The sequence below is a fragment of the Leptonychotes weddellii genome, chromosome 6, assembly GCF_054177405.1.
Source record: "Leptonychotes weddellii isolate Sample4059 chromosome 6, ASM5417740v2, whole genome shotgun sequence".
NCBI classification, from domain to species: domain Eukaryota; kingdom Metazoa; phylum Chordata; class Mammalia; order Carnivora; family Phocidae; genus Leptonychotes; species Leptonychotes weddellii.
The window spans coordinates 104,469,259-104,486,004 of record NC_138374.1 but is presented as its reverse complement, the minus strand read 5'-3'; the positions used below and the strand labels follow the sequence as shown (position 1 = coordinate 104,486,004).

At 50.7% G+C, this 16,746-nt stretch overlaps 1 protein-coding gene across 3 annotated transcripts in view; it reads left to right on the top strand.

Annotated features, from left to right (window-relative positions):
• Window positions 1-16,746, top strand: part of ATF3 (activating transcription factor 3) — a 165,573-nt gene that overhangs the window by 146,491 nt on the left and 2,336 nt on the right. Inside the window, exons 1-3 of one of the 3 annotated variants that reach the window (XM_081824853.1) lie at window positions 6,800-7,002; window positions 13,137-13,384; window positions 16,093-16,196. In XM_081824853.1, coding sequence (XP_081680979.1) covers window positions 13,141-13,384; window positions 16,093-16,196 — 348 coding nt within the window. In that variant the 5' untranslated portion in view covers window positions 6,800-7,002; window positions 13,137-13,140. Of the gene's footprint in view, window positions 1-6,799; window positions 7,020-13,136; window positions 13,385-16,092; window positions 16,197-16,746 lie in introns of those variants that run through there. The other 2 variants (XM_081824852.1, XM_081824854.1) reach the window with 2 other exon arrangements.

Here is a 16,746-nt window from a genome sequence, read left to right as displayed (position 1 = left end):
ATGTGCTCTGGTAAGCGCTGTGAATTGTGCAAGACTGTTGAATCTCAGATCTGTACCTCTGAAACAAATAATGCAATATATGGTAAGAAAAAAAAAGAAGAAGAAGAAGGTAGCGGGAGGGGAAGAATGAAGCTGGGGAAATCGGAGGGGTAGACGAACCATGAGAGATGATGGACTCTGAAAAACAAACAGGGTTCTAGATGGGAGGGGGGTGGGAGGATGGGTTAGCCTGGTGGTGGGTATTGAGGAGGGCACATTCTGCATGGAGCACTGGGTGTTTTGCACAAACAATGAATCATGGAACACTTCATCTAAAATTAATGATGTAATGTATGGGGATTAACATAAGAATAAAAAAAAATAAAATGAATAAATAAATAAATAAAAATTAAAAAAATATAATGGTGATAGATAGATGATTAATAGATAGATAGATAGATAGATAGATAGATAGATAGATAGATAGATAGACTCTGAGATCATGACCTGAGCTGAAACCGCTGCTTAACTGATTGAGCCACCTAGGCGCCCCAAAATAATGAAGCGCTTATTAACACAGACACTCCAGCAAGACCTCTTCTGCTTACCTCCTGGCTCTGGTGCACAAGGGTGTACCCATGTGCAGGCTCATGCCCAGTGTGATGGAAGTAGATGACTTCCGGGGTCCCTTTGCCACTGGGGTCTTCTACTTTGGAGAATCAGCACCACCAGACTCCAGGAACATGTGCTGGTGGCCACCTACCTGGTATCACCCAGGTCATCCTTGCTGCCAAGCTAGCACAGAGATTCCAGAGGTTAAGCCCCAGTGGACAAATGGCCCAGAAGGCACAGGCTGAAGCACGGCTCCGGCTGGTCCCCCTCCATACCACTCACCCACCCATGCTGCAGACTGGATTTTCTGTTCGAAGGTGGACAAACAGAAACTAAAAGGGAATGGGTAGGTAGAGAGCAGAAGAATTAAAGCAGATACTCCACAGGGAAAAGTACCTGCAGGACTCATTTGTTTGTTTGTTTGTTTGTTTGGATGTTAAGAAGCAAGGAAAAATGAGCAGATGGCCACAATTACTGGGGGTCCTTCCAGCTTCCACTATGCCCTGTGTGGCCCTTGAAGATAGAAATCAAGACCCCTTTCTGAACTCCATTTAAGCAACAGGAGCAATGATGGAATTTGATACCCCTTTCCCCATAATAAAGATTTAAATTTGTAATAGCATTCTAGCAAAATATCGGGAACACCTTAAATGCTAAAATGGGGGAAATGACTAAGTAAATCATACTATATCCATGGCCATGAAAAATTACATAATAAAAGTGAGGCTAGTCGTTACCTCTGGGAGGTAGAGAGAGGTAGGTATGATCGGGAATAATCACATGGGGGCTTCTCAGTACTTGTGTGGTAGGTTCTTGATGTTTGTTTTATTATTAAAATGGGTATATATGTTCTATATAATCACCTGTATGTATGCTACATTTCACAATAAAATGAACAATTTATTTTTGAGAAGAAAAAATTTTGGTAATAAAGACCACATACAATTCACAGGAATAAGCAAAAGAGCAAATTTCAAAGTTGCATGCAATCTCTATCCCAACTATGCTCTTAAAAATCACAGGCATGAAGAAAAATTGGAGGAAAACACACCAAAATGCTAACAGTGTTTAGACTATGGGTACTTTTTTTTCTCTTGCCCATTTCCCAAGTGTTATAATGGTTATATATATATATACATATAACGGTTTATAATGGTGATAGATAGATGATAAATAGATGATAGAAAAGAAAGAAAGAAAGGAAGAAAGAAAGAAAGAAAGAAAGAAAGAAAGAAAGAAAGAAAACTTCCCCATTTAATTATTTTCAGGTCACTCCCACATCTGTTACCTCATTGATTCTTACACACCTCTTTGGGGGAGTCAATGTTAAATAGTTCTGTTTTATAGACTGGAACACAGGTGAAGTGTTTATGACCTGCACTAAGTCACTCAGTTGGCTGGAAGGAAACCTCTGAGTAGATCCCAGGTCTTCTGAGTCCTGTTATCACCCGGTGGCTGGGACTTCATCTTGGACACCCAGGACTCTAGGGTCCCCACTCTTAAATGGGAATAGCTGTTACCTGGACTTTGGTCACATGGTCCAAGGTGGGTGTCTATGGCAGTAGAAGATGGACTACGTACAAGGATGTCCCCAAAGATGCAAACCCCACCTGAAGCGCTCTCACACCCACTCCTTTCTAGCAAGGCACCAAGTCCATTGGTAAAATTCCCTGGAAATGTGGAGAAAGAGAGAGAGAAAGATCAGTTGTCAGGACCACAGGCTGTGTTTGAGAATCAGGTTGGACAACATTTCTCAACTCTAGTTTTTGGAGAGGAAAAGTGTTTACCGAAATGGGTCTGTCCTTGTGCTATTCAGTGTTTCCCTCTTGCCACTTCTTTCCCTCCAGCTCTCTGCGGAGAGGTTGCCAGGGGCTGGCTGTGGACGGCTTCAGCTGGTGTCCATTCAAGACCCTCAGTGCTCAGCCGGGGGCCCCTCACTTCAGAGAAGGTGGGGCCTTAGGGAGAGGGAGTAGCTTGCTCAAGAATACCAAAGGCAGAAACAGACCAGACCTCAAACCCCCTGGTCCCAGCCCAACACACTTTGCACTGGACCAGTGGGAGCTTGAAGCACCACCCTGTGCTGAGGAGAGTGGCAGGTGCAAACCCAGAGTTGTGTGGGTAGAGAACCAGGATCTGCTCTCATTGTTTTCTGTATGGAGTCTTATCCCCGCTCCTTTGAAGATGATCATTTCTGGATATAGCTCCACGGCATCCACCACTGTTGCTACTGACTAAAGGGACAGAATGGACTCTAGGAGAGATTCAGGGATTTCCCCTAGAAAGCCCCTCTTGATTCATAATTTATGATACCACCACTGAGGACTGGCTGTGTACCCCATCCTCGGGGAATCCTCCCAACAAGTTTATGTGTTAGGTGCTGTTACTGGTGCCATTTTCCAGCTCAGCCAATAGAGGGAGAAATGACTCCTCCAAGATAACACAGCTGCTAAGCGCTGAATCCAGCATTCATGGGCCACCTTCCATGCTTCAGAGTCCAGTATGGGATGCTTCCCTGGTTTTCCCGAGAGGCCCATTTCAGAGAATCTTAAATGAGCAACCCCCACATTCTAACTGACTTTATAGAAAGTGTGGGCTTTGGAAGGCAGAGTAAAGAAGAAAAATCCTCTCCACTCCCTTTCTGCGGTGAAGAAGTGGGTGGAGCCAGGACAGGGTTACTGGTCCCCGGCTGTTCCCCTGATTTTGTGTTGCACTTACCTGTCCAGAGCTCTGTAAGCAAATGCAATCTTGGGGTTTGAAGAAGAATAATGTCATGGGGGGGCAGAGTGGGAAGGGACTGTTCCCTGGACTAAGAAACTGCCAAAACCTTTAAATATCCCTTGAACTATTTTTTTTTTTTTTGGCTCCCTGCAGTGTTTTGGTGTTTAGATTCCGTTGCCACGAGTGGGCTGTTTTTAGCTGCCTAGTTCCGTCCCCTCTGCTTTTAACTTTTTCCCCTTCCTTTCGCACATGCCCCGGCATGAAGTTTCCAATTCTTATCTCAGCAAAACATACTAAGGCTGGTCTGAATGTGGATTCCCTCGGCGGTTCTCCAGCGTGGCACCTCAGCAATATTCACATTTCTGCTTAACCCTCTTCCACTGAGGATGAACCCCCTCCCCGCCCCCCAAAAAACCCCAGCCCCGCGCTTCCTTCTCAGAGGGGGAGGCGTGCTTTGCCCTTGTGTAGAGAAGCATTTTGGTCTGTGGAGCTCTTCTTGCCCCACTTCTAGATGTACAGAGTATGCACGCTAGACATTGGTGGCTTTAACTAAAGTCAGGGTGAAATGAGGACACACAGGACTGAGATATTGATCACTCCCGCAGCAGCGCACACCTTGGGGCTCTTCCCAAGCGCGAATCTTTCCCCGTCTCTCTCCAGCTGGGCAGGCATTTCACAGTCCTCCTGGGGGCTGGGGGCAGGGAGTCAAGCAGCCCTAGTTTTTGTTTTCCTTGGATAAGAGTTTCATTCACAAGGGGTGGACTTACTTCTCTGTCAAGATTCTTATCACTTTTAGAGTTTCAGCGGGCCAGGGAAGCAGAGAATGCGAGGCTCACACTTCTGTGACCAGCTGACAGCATTTTCTACCCAGGGGTCACTTGGAGATTCAAAACCAAGACTTATTTGAATGAAACAAGACCAAGAAAAGGAACGGGAGGCACGATGATAATTAAAATAAACGACTAGGGGTTGTGGACTTCTCTATCGTAATTACCCTTCTCTTGCATTGTTTTGTGGAGGCTGGTCTGGCTGTTTGTTTACCCTACGCCCTAAATTGAATTTCCCCGCAAGGACAGGACTAAACCACAAATCTGGCTTGGGTGTATTAAAATGTAAACTGGTTAAAGATTACTGTAGGCATTTCACGGAGAGAAAGAAAAAGGGGTGGGTTCACATGTTCTCCTCCATCTCCTTATTTCAATTTATGATGGTGCAATTTATTCCAGAGCAATAGATAAGAAGATATAATACATGCGTAGAAAATCCCAAATAATTTTCATTTAAATGTATAAACGTTCTTCCTTCTGGTCTTGCACTGTTCTAGGGGTTGTGCCGACACGCCCGGGGTTTACCTGCCCGCGCGTCTGCAGGAGGGTGGGGTGAGGGGGGTGTGGGGCTGGGTGCGAGGGGGTGTGGCCGTGGGGGTGGAGGGTGGGGCCCGGAGAGCCGTTACCTGGGCGAAAAGTAAAGCAAAAACAACCGCCCCACGCTTCCCGCGCGACGCAGCTGGAAAGCCGCTCAGGTGCAGGACTACATCCTCGAGGATCCTGTGTGGAACCTTGGGCTCCCAGACGGGTTGGGGGCGGGGACGGGGGGCTTCCGAGGCTGCCTTCCGAGTTGTCCCGGGCCGGAAGCTTGGTGAGGGGGTGTTCTGGATGAGGTTCGGGCTTGGGGGACAGGAACATGGGTGTGGGGGACCTGCAGTTTCACCCGCAGCTCTGAGGGTCTCTGCCCCAGGCGGCTGGGCAATCGGAGGGGCTGGGGAAACGGACAGATATTCCTCCTGTGTGCAGGGCTGTGTGTGTGTGTGTGTGTGTGTGTGTGTGTAAGCGGGGGTGGGGGAGTGGGGGGGTGGGGGAGTGGGGGAGGTGGGGACGACCCCTCCATCAGTGCCGACTGTAACAGGTTAGGGGTGCAGGTGCGGGGTGTGTGGCTGCCGGTGAAGCCCGGGCTCCAGAACCCTTCTAGTTCTTACCTCAAATTACCAAACTATGACCTTCGATCGCCTCTCCCAAGAGGCAGGTGGAAGCAGGGGTTTCTGCCCCTAACCGTGCCCCCTGCACCCCACCGGCGCGCGCGGGCCCCCTCCCCTCCCGGGCAGGTTCGAAACTTCGCGAGCCACACTCGCGTCCACGTATATTCGTCCTTGGGCAGTTGAGAAGGTCCCTGGTTCTGCCACTCTCGAAGCCCAGACAGCTGGGGTCGAGGAATCGGAACCCGGAAATCGTTTTTAAGGTTCAAATCTAGTTCTGCTGAAGCTCCAGCTAGTATCTGCGGCCATAGGTCCCAACCTTTCCCGACAGCCGGGCTTGAGGGGCGAAGGGATTTCTGCTACGGGGCCTCATTTCGGCTGCCGTCAGTGAGCCCCCACTCCCCGCCGTCCTGTCCCTTCCAATTCGGCTCTGGGGGCAGAAAAACACGTGAAAGGCGAAGATGGGTTTTCCCTAGACGTAGCCTAAGATAGGGTGGCGACCTCCCTCCGCCTGGCCCGCGGGGATCAAAGCACCTTCTCTTTCCTCCTCGCCCTGGCCGCTCGGTTTCAGCCCCACTCTTAGCGCCCAAGTTGCCTCTGATTTTACAGCTCCTCTCATCTTTCCAGGTTGTGTTCGTTTCACTGAGAAACTGCCCGTCAATTTCAAACTCTTTGTGGTTGTTAAAAAATCCTAATCCGCACGGTCCTAGCACCTGCCCTGGCCTCGGAGACGCGCTCCCCGCCGGCCGGGAGACGGCTCCGCTTGTGCGCTCGTGCGGGGTGTGCCTGGGCTGCGGGCTAGGACGCACCGTGCCCGCCGAGCGCTGCCCTCCGCGATTGGGTTAACGCGCGGACTTCTCGCGGGCCAAGCCGCGGAGGTCACCCCCGGCGGGTAACTGCATGGGTTCACGCAGGAGTCCTTTTGGCACCTCCCCACAGCGGGGACTACCGCTTCTGACCCTACTCTGCCCCCAACTGGAGAAGGCGGCGTTTGGCGGGGGAAGGGGCTCCAGAAAATGACCACGCATTTTAGAGAAAGGTCGTGCCCGCTTCCCAGCCTCACCTACTTTGGGCTGCGGCCAGGCCCCGCCCCTCCATCTTTCCCCCTCCCCCAATCTAGCGGAGGGAGAGATGCCAGCGCAGTGGAGTCATGCCGCTGGCTTGGGCACCATTGGCTCATGCCTGGAACACGCAGCGGCGAGTACGCACATCTGGCTGCCCGCCCGGACGGCTCCGGTCCTGATATGGAGAGAGAGGGCGGGCGGGTGTGTGTCCGAGAGCAAGAGGCCGGGGGAGCGCCGCTCGACCGGCTCCTCCCCGAGCTTGCATCACCAGTTCCCCCCCCCGCTTCGCTTCCCCCTTTGGCCCCTCCTCCATCCCTCCTCCTTGCCCAGCCTAGTTCGGCTGGTTCTCGGGGGAAGTTATTAATAGCATTACGTCAGCCTGGGACTCGTAACCCGGAGTAAACTGGCTCGACGCCAGCCAGAGGGCTATAAAAGGGGTGATGCAACGCGCTCTGAGCCACAGTCGCACGCAGCGAGGCGCGCAGTGCCCAACGCTGTCCCGGCGCAGCCGCCCGAACCCGAGCCGACTCGCCCGCCAGCCCGCGCGCCGGCCGTGCGTCCTCGGGGCTCGCCCGTCCGCCCCCCAGACAGACAGCCCGACCCCGCCCCGACCCCGCCCGCCCTCTGGACCCTGGCCTACGGGAGTGGAGACCGGAGGTGAGCGCCGGAACCGAGTGAGTGAGCGCGGCGAGGGTGGCCCGCTTTCATTCCCTTTGCGCCCCTCTAATAACCAGTCCCGCGACCCCTGCGCCCGTCCCCGATCCGCGCGCCCAGCCTCCGGCTGCGAAAGAACTCTGGCCGAACTTCTCCCAGCCAAAGCTGCTCCTCAGCGCTTCGGAAAGTTTCTCGCAAAGAACTTTCTCTTTTGATTTGGGGCGCGAAAGGGTCCCGGTGACGGAGAGGGCGGGCTCCGGCTCCTCCGCCGGCTTCGGAGCCCTGCTCCTCTCCGCCCTGGGCACCTGCTCACCTCTCCTGGAGCGGGCGTGGGGAGGCGGGTGCGCGGGGGTGGCCGAGGCTCTCCGGCTCGCTGTCCCGCTCATCCTTCGCTTCGTCCCGGGGCACCGCTGTTGCCAAGCCCAGCCTTCCCGGGCCCCGCGGAGAGGCACCGAGGCCGGGTGCCGGCGGAAGGGCTGCCCCAGGAGCCGGACCGAATGAATGGGAAAGGGACGGGCGAGCGGGGGTCGCGGGCGCGGCCGCTGGGGGTCGCCCTGCGCACCCTGGAGCGCTGCGCCGCGGGACCGCGCGGGAGCCTGGAGCGAAAGTTAGTTGGGATGAGTTTCGAGGTGGCGAGCGCTCGTGTTGCTGTCCTGGGACGGACGGAGGAGAGGGCTCCTGGCACAGGCTGGTGTCCAACCCCTGGGCGGGAGACTTCTTGTCCCAAGGCTCTCACACGCTTTTCTCGCGTACCTGTGACTCTTCCTCCGGCGGGTCCGCGGGTTTCTCTGCCTTTCGTCTACGGAGACCCACCTTGGAGGAAGCAAGGGTACGAATCCAGTGTAGATAATTGAGAGAATGCCTTTGTGGTCTAGTGGCCGGGACCCTGAGAGCTTATACTGAGCTTCGTGTCTTCGAGCCTCAGTTTCCCCAAGTGAGAAAAGTGGGCGCACAGGGCCCGTGCTGGCTGCCTCTGCCTGTTTGGAAGCACCAGGTGGTGGTTGGACCCGATAACCATTAAGGTCCTCTCTGGAAGAAGTTTTTCAGATTCCAGGGCGATGTAACTGAAGGAAAGGGGGCCGGTGAGGAGACGTGAATGACTTGAGTGGGGGGGTCTCTGTCTAATGTCACTGACCAGCTTCGGAGGCAATGAAGGGGAAGGGACTTCTCTATGGGGCATGTCTTCCCTTCCTAACGTTCTTTCCATTGCATGGTTCTCCTTCTCTGCTCCCGCACACCCCATTTTCATTTCATCTACTTACTTTCTTTCCTCCTAACCATTTTCTTTTCCCTAATTTTATTACCGAGATCACATATACATCCTTACAAATAGAGGTGTTGCTAAACCCTTGATGGAGCCAGGGGTGAGGAAATGCGGGGTAGAACATTCGGGTGGTCTCCCCCAGTGCACCTATTTGTGTGTGGGTGACAATCCCACCTGCTGGGGGCGGGGGGAGCTCCCCATCTTTAAATGAAGGAGAAATTGTTATTACTGCCCTTCTTGTTTTGTATTTAGTATTTGGTATAGAATAATTCTACACCATATAAACTCTTGCTTTGAGGATATCCTGGACAAACACCGGGGTGGCAGAGGGGTTTGTGGTTATCATCTGGATGGTTTCAGAGACGTGACAGGTAACACTCCAGGCTGACAGTGTGGATAGGGTATAACACCCAGCACCTGTGGCAGCTGTTGGAGCCTTCCCATCCTTTCTATCTTAACCGCCCCCCCAACCCCCGTCTCCCTCTTGGCTCTTTCTCTCCATTGTTCTCTTTCTTCTGTACTCCCTCCCTGTCTCAATCCTGTCAAAGCCTCCTCTGTGGTGGATACCAGGTTACTAAGACTGCTAACCCCTCATCTCCCTCTATTTTCCATTTGCCTTATTGGTTTGTCCTATCCGTGTTGGATCTCTGTTGATGATGAAGCAAAATGAGCAGTGGGTGAGAGGTCAACAGCTTGGCGAGGGCTGGGCCACTGACCAGCTTTATGGCCTTGGGCAAGTCACTACCTTCCTGGATCTCATGTTAATGGCAAAATGAAGATCTGACTTACGTGCCTCTAATATCGGGCGTTCTATCCCATTATATAGAGCCCATGATTTCTTCTCTTTTCAGTTGGCTGGGCATGGAACAGGGTCAGTGATTCTAAGTGTTACCCAGCCTAGGAAGGAGGAAGTACATAGCCAGGACACCTGAGAAACTAGAAATGGTTTCATGTGTGAGAACTGGTTATTTCTCAAGTACGTAAGAGCAGTGGAAACAAGCTTTTGCCAGCAAATATATAGTGGGGTAGAATTGACCTGGTGTGTTGGGAGCCCAGGGTCAACCAAAGTGCAAAAGAAGCTGTGAATGACCTGAATTTCATTAGGGTTCCAGTTAATTCCTGATTAATGGGGCTAACTTGCATTGACAACAACATTTTGAGTTCCCCTGAAATGGGGAAAGTGGAATCACCGTAATAATGGCTATCCAGCCTGTGTATAAATCCACCATTGTGACTCTTGTATGATCTTGACCACCCTGTGAGGGAATGGGGGCAGGCAATATTGGTCTCATTTTACAGATAGACTGAGGCCCAGAAGGCGTGAGAGGGTTGTCAATGGGGGCTCAGCTTGTGAGTGGTAGTGATGGGCCTGTTCCGGAAGCCCCAGCATTACACCAACGATTTTTAGATAGGCCTGGAAAAAGACCAATATAGGAAGTTAGTGAAAGACCAGTATTGGCTTCGTATACTGTGAGATGTTTTACGAGCAGCACTTAGGGTGAAGAGATGAAAACTAAAAGTGAAAATTCAACTTAGTTGTAGCTACTAGGAAATAAAATCTGGGAGTTGAATTTCCAGTTAAAGAAATACACGAGTGAAGTTTCACTTTCTTGAAAATGATGAAACCGCCAAAGATATGACATGGTTTCTGATTGGAGATAATGAAGCAAAAGCAAAATGCAGGTTCTTTGTAGCAAGTCTGGACAATTTTAAGATCAGTGTAGAAAGCCAACTCAGAAAATCCCCAAACAGATTTTTTTATTCTTCAACGAGGGGGAATGTTGGCGGGTCTCAACTTTGAGAAAAGTTGTCTGAAGATTTAACTTCATTTTCCTTGTAGGGACACAGCCTGAGTCTGGGCTGAATCAGACCTTAAGAGAATGAGTCAAGAAGTAACCAGAAAGTATCTCAAGAAATTAAGCTGTAGCAGAATGCAGAGAAAACTCAAATCTCTACAGATGCAACTGCTTTCCTTTCTGAAAGGCTTTTTAGCATTTTTACAACCCGTTTCCATCCCCAAGTAAGCCCACCCAATGCTTGTCATAAAAACATTCCATACCACTGACATTCTTGTTTCTCTCACTGGAACAGCTGACTTTAAACTAAGAAGGAAAAAAACCAAGCCCTGAGAGGTCATTAATAAACTTAGCTGGGGGGGTGAAACAGAACTACACTCAACACTGGTGGAATTCAAACTACCCAGGTAGAGGAGAGCCATCCAGTCATCCAAACAAAGGCCAGGCCAGTGGTAGCTCTGAATTCCATCCCTGAACTACTGGGTTTTTAATCAAGTTGGTTAAGGGAGAGAAAACATGAATGCATGGGAGAATCGTAAGCCTCGGGCTTCAGAAGGCTGGTTTCTCAGAGTTTAAAAGCCTGCCAGAGAAGTATCCTCCCCACATCTGAAGACGATAGGATTAAATTGATAGAAGAACCTCGGTTCTGGCTCACGACACAGGGCTTTGGGAAGAGAATTACAGACGTTTCCCAGATTTCTTTGAACACCCAGTGGTGGCGTGGGTTGGCCTGGCATTCTTGCCTCCATCAGTGTATTTCAGACCTTAAGGGGGAGTCAGTTGAGAGGTCAGGGTGATCTATTCCAAAGTGTTTGAGATCACAGAGAGTGACCAGCCACCCTGCCACTGGGACCCCACAGAGCATCTGTCACAGAGCCAGCCGGCCTGGAGGGAACCCCGGGCAGGCCTCGCAGTTGCTTTATATTTTCCAGGACTTGTTCATGTTATTACTTTCTCAACTCCTTCCACAAGTCTGGAAAAATGGGTGATTGTCATTAGCCTTCTTTTACAGAGGAGAAAACAGGCACTGGGAGGTATGATGATGATACATGAGTAAGTGGGCCTCAAATCTTGATCATCTGACCCCAGTCTAAGAATTTTTGTGGATAAAAGACCCACTTATGACTCCTGAAATGCAGGCAGCAGCCGGAGTGTGCACGCTGACACAGAAAGATCAGCGGTTCATTGCACAGAGTTCATGTTTCCCCCGGCTCTTTGCTTAGTCTCCTCTCCACCACTTCTGTTCCAGGTCCCCCACCCAGCCCCTGCCATCCCTACCCCGCAAGAAAGGTTTGCTCTGGCATTTTTGTTTTTGCAGTGTAAATAATATTTTATATTCTATAAGTTCAGGGCATGAGTTCTGGAGTCAAACTTAATCCAAATCCTGAGGCTGCTTCATACTAACTAACTCTGTGACTTTGGACGAGGTTTAGGTTTAGGACACTAGTCTAAACCTCAGTTACCTCATCTGTGAAAGGGGGCTAGAACCTAATTGACTGGGTTCTCGTGAGGGTTAAATGAGATAATGCACGTAAGGTTTCTAGTGTGAAGGAGGCACTCGTTAAATGTTAGTCGCTTGCCAGAGGGCTTCCTGTCGACTAGACTGGGCTAATGACTGCACGCAGCCAGATTGCGAAGGACGCTCCAGGGCACAGTGTGCCTAGACCGTCCCCATACTCCTCATACCTGGACAACTGACTGCAAGGATGAGGGGACACGGCTGCTGCTGGAGGGAGTGTGTGGCAGGCAGAGATTTATGGGGGGCTCTTCCAAATTGGAACCGTGGAACTATTATGATTTCTACCCTTCACTTTCCTTTCATTGTCCCTTTGGGCTCCCTGGGCTATAGAACGAGAGTGGTAGATGAGACTTCAGAGACCATTTGATTTGACCCCCTCTTTCCCCCTTTCATGTACTCAGTGAGGCAGTCTGCGGGGGTCAGCAGGCCTTGGGAGCAGCTGGTGCCAGGCGCCAGGCCAGCTCTGGGTACAGGAACAGTGAAGACACTCAGTCCCCTGCTGCAGGACCTCTCAGCCATTAGCCAGATGAAGACTGAGACTCAGCCTAGGTCACACTGCTCCTCAGTCCTGGAGCCAGTCCCAGGTTCCCCTCGGTCCCCAGCCCCAGCCTTTCCAGACACCACAGGGCTGAACAACACCCCCAGGAGAGGTCCAAATTCTTAGTTCCTTGCTTTTCTTTTCTCAAGTCTTTTGCTTCAGCGGGCTTAACCTTTTAAGAAGGGGCTACTGGCGGGGCGCCTGGGTGACTCAGTCGTTAAGCGTCTGCCTTCGGCTCAGGTCATGGTCCCAGGGTCCTGGGATCGAGCCCCGCATCGGGCTCCCCGCTCAGCGGGAAGCCTGCCTCTCCCCCCTCCACTCCCCCTGCCTGTGCTCTTCTCTCAATGTGTCTCTCTCTGTCAAATAAATAAATAAAATCTAAAAAAAAAAAAAAAAAGAAGGGGCTACTGGTCCCTTGTGATGTGAATCCCCCACCCCACCCCTCAGCCCCAGCTCCTGCCAAGCTGGGCTGAAGAAACACACCTGCTGGCTACAGTTACTATCCTCATTCTCATTGACTTGGATCCAACTTCCTGAGGGAGAAGTTTCAGAGATTTATTTGCTAAATCCAAGGGTCCCTGAGTCTTTGCTTTTACTTCCATTCACGGATAGATCCATTCAGCTTGATTTCAGATACCTTCCAAGTTTCTTTTCAAAACAGAGACTGAAAATGGGGTTACATAAAAGTCTCACTGATTTTTTTTTTTCTTTAAATGCTCTTCCTCTTTCAGGACTGTTTGAGGCTACATTTGCATATACGCACACCAGCCAAAACTAATAGCTTCTTGATCTCTAGCCTGAAATGCCACCCTTTATAAATTTCAAGTAGGCATTTTATCCACATCACTGAGCTATGTATTTTAAGAACCTGTTTTACTCAAGAGAAGGATGGTGTAAAACGAGAACAACACAGAAGCCTGAGGGGGATACAGCTGTGGTGTTGGGGGCCGCAGATGTGGGGAGACTTGATCCCATGCCCCTAAGTCCCTGAAGTAGTTTGGGTCTCGATATTTCTTTCAGCAAAATGATGCTTCAACACCCAGGCCAGGTCTCTGCCTCAGAAGTCAGTGCGTCTGCCATCGTCCCCTGCCTGTCCCCTCCTGGGTCACTGGTGTTTGAGGATTTTGCTAACCTGACACCCTTTGTCAAGGAAGAGCTGAGGTTCGCCATCCAGAACAAGCACCTCTGTCACCGGATGTCCTCTGCACTGGAGTCAGTCACTGTCAGCGGCAGCCCCCTGGAGATGGCAGTCACGAAAACCGAGGTAGGTGCTCTTCGCGGTGCCCGTTCTTTACGTGCTTCTTCGTCGTACACCCACCAGGCCAGGCGTGCTCCAGGCAGGGCGCTGCTCAGAGTGTGGGGACAGTGTTCATCACGACGAGGACCCGGGCGGCCAGTGTGGGGAGCCAGGGCCAGCCAGCCTCGCTCATGGCCCTGGCAACAGCTTCTGCTTCGAGTTCACTTGTCTCCGACACTTGCCCTCCTCCCCATCAAGCAACCTTTTATAAGACGCCTGGAGTAACAGACGTGGCGAGAGGTCTGAGAGCTGGGTGCTGGCCATGCAGTGGTGGCTCGAGGACCTCAGAGTGCAGGTCTTGGCTACTTTCTGGGCCTTTCCCTTATGGATAAAAGATGGGAGTGTATCAAGCTTACTTAACTGCTGTGATCACTGTCTTTGGTCAAGGGGTAGCATCATCATCATTGCCTTGTCCGGTACTGGACAGTGCAAGGTGGGCCATGGGACACGCGAGGAGTTTTCTAAAAATTCTCTAAATACCCTGAGATAACAGGATGTAGTGGGAAGTAGTAGGATCCCCATAGAAGAAAGAAAAGCATTTTGCAAGGGTATTTGGAGGGTTCTTCAGAGGAAGAAGCAGATGTCCAATGTAGAGGACATCTGGTGACAGAATATTTCCTGATCTGTGGAAATATTCCTTAGAGCCACCAGACTCATCCACTGATTGTGTGTTTACTAAGTGACCTTCTGATCTTAGGTCAGTTTAACAGGTAGGTTCTCTTACTGGGAAGAGAATGCACCAACTAATCTCGTTGAATATTCAGGTTCCCTTGGTTGCTGTAATTCTTATCTTAAAATAGGATGCTGAGCCTATGAAACCCATGGGCATCCTGTGCACTTGGGCAGCAGGACCCTGTTCCGCCAGGTCCCAGTCACCTCTGGGAAGGCAACAAAGTAGAATGAGGCAGTGTGTCCCAGAGAGGACATAGGATGAGGAGCCAGAGGCCTGGGTTTACACCCAGGCTTTATAGCCTGCGGGTCTGGTGACCATGAGCTAGTGATGCCTGGGCCTCTGTGGAAGTGCTGCTGCTGGCCCCTCCATACCTCATTTCCACAGCACTATGGTCAGGGGCTTGAACTGAATGGTTCTTGAAAGCCTTTTCTGTCTCTGACAGTGTACAATTCTGAGATTTGCTCTACTTTCAAGTATTTCCTCGTATGAGAAAACCCCGAATCCTCTCCCCCCTATCCAAAAATATCTGTAGGGTTGTATAGGAAGTACTACAGTTACTGGGTTCTTGATGAAGAATGGTGAGGTTAATAATGATAGTAACTTACTATCATTATTAAGGCTGACTGTATGCTAAACACTGTGCAAAGCATTTTAATTATATATATATAGATATATATATATATATATATCTATATATATATCTAACTTAACTAATTTGACCCTCCTCCCAACCCTATTGGATAGATAAGATTATTGATCCCATTTTACAAGTGAGGGAAACTGAGGTTCAGAAGAGTATGGTAACTTGCCCAAGGTCTCACAGCTAATAGGTGGTGAAGCTGGGATTCAGAGCCAGTTTAGTTTAAACTCAGATGTCTGCCTGTGTGGTCCTGGGGTCCAGGATGTAAAAGGTAGAACTGCCTCTTGCCCTGCTTTCCCCTTGGACTTTGTTTCTCTAAATTGTGAGGCCTTCCGTCTCAGCGCAAGCTAAGTCAATGTCGTCGAATCCAAAGGACGAGCAATAAGACAGATCTGAGGTGACTGTTGTGTCCCAGGATTTCTTTGGTTTGAGGTGTGGCTCCCTGGCCCTTTCCTGCTGTCCGGAGCAGGGACAGGTGACACGACAATGTCTGACATTAGCAGCCTAGACCGTCACCCACTCAAGCCCACCCGTGAGTGCCTCATCCCAGCTGGCCTCAGGCCTCTGAGCCAAGCCCAGTGGCTGAATTTTGCAGGTTCCCCATCAGTCCTGAGACAAAGTCAGGGTCAGAGCCAACTTCCAGAGAGGACCAGAACCTAAAGCAGGACAGAGTTTTGTTCTCTGAGGACCCCCACAGCTGACTCGGGGTGGGGCGCAGAGGAAGAGATCGGTCTTTGCTGGATGAATCACTGGTTGGTTCGTGTTCACAGCCCACAGGTGGCACCAAGCCTTGGGCTGATAATGCCACTTTGTTTGGGGAACGCGCTTGGGTTCCTCTTTTCCAGGAGCTCCGTGGGCTTCTTTTGAGTTCATGAAGGAGGTGTTTCCATGCTCTGGGTGAAGATAGAGGTGAATGGGGGTGCCCCTGGGTCTCAAATCAAAGAAGAGGCAGAAGAGAAAAGGTGGCTGGGTGATGTTCCTGTGGTCATTCCTGGATCCAGGGGAAAGGACATAGCTAAGAAACAGAATCTGTTTCCTGCTCCAAATGATTACAGGAGTTACTGATAGTTATCAATATGAATATCCAACTCATTTCAGAATCCAAATGCATTTTTTAAATAAGCTGGATTTTAACTTACTAGTATTGCCAATGTACTTTAACTAGCGATTCTTCGATTTGCATTCTTTGTTCGTGCGTACGTATGGAGAGGTGTCATGCAGGAGGCTGGGACTTGACTTTGTCAGCCCCCCTCACCCGGGGGCTGTCCTGGTTTGCCGTTTTGCTGCAAAGAAAGGCAGTGTATTTAAGGTGGGTTGCATTTTTTGCCTCCCATGAAGTGTGCAGTCTCTTGAATTTTATAGGTAGCCCCAGAAGAAGATGAAAGGAAAAAGAGGCGGCGGGAAAGAAATAAGATTGCAGCTGCCAAGTGCCGCAACAAAAAGAAGGAGAAGACCGAGTGCCTGCAGAAAGTGAGTCGTCCCTGGGGCGCCTGGGTGGTGTAGGCGGTTCTGCGTCCGACTCTTAGTTTTAGGTCAGGTCATGATCTCATGGGTCGTGCGATCAAGCATTGAGGCAGGCTGAGTGGGGAGTGGGCTTGAGGATTCTCGCCCTCTGCCCCCCAACTCACTCTGTCTCCAAAATAAACAAGTGAATCTTTAAAAAGAAAGAAAGAAAGAAAGAGAGTCCTCCCTGCCTCACCCCCTCCTCCTGCTCATGCCTGCCCATGACCAACCTCATGTTGCCAGCACGAGGGGAGTCAGAAAGCCCCCTGCCCAGAAGTCTTTTCCCAAGAAGGACATGTAGCCGGTAGCAGAAGGCTGGTGGCTGCAGGAGGGGGGAACAAAGCTGTTAGCACAAAGGGGACTCTGGATGTAGAAGAAGCAGGTGTGTGAATTAAAAACCACAGATTGTCTGCTGCCCAGATTCCCAGCAGTCTTGGCCCGTCCATACACGTCCAGCAGCTTCCAGGCTGCAGGATATGTCAGCCCGGTTAAAGAAGGTTCACTCACCTGTTTTACC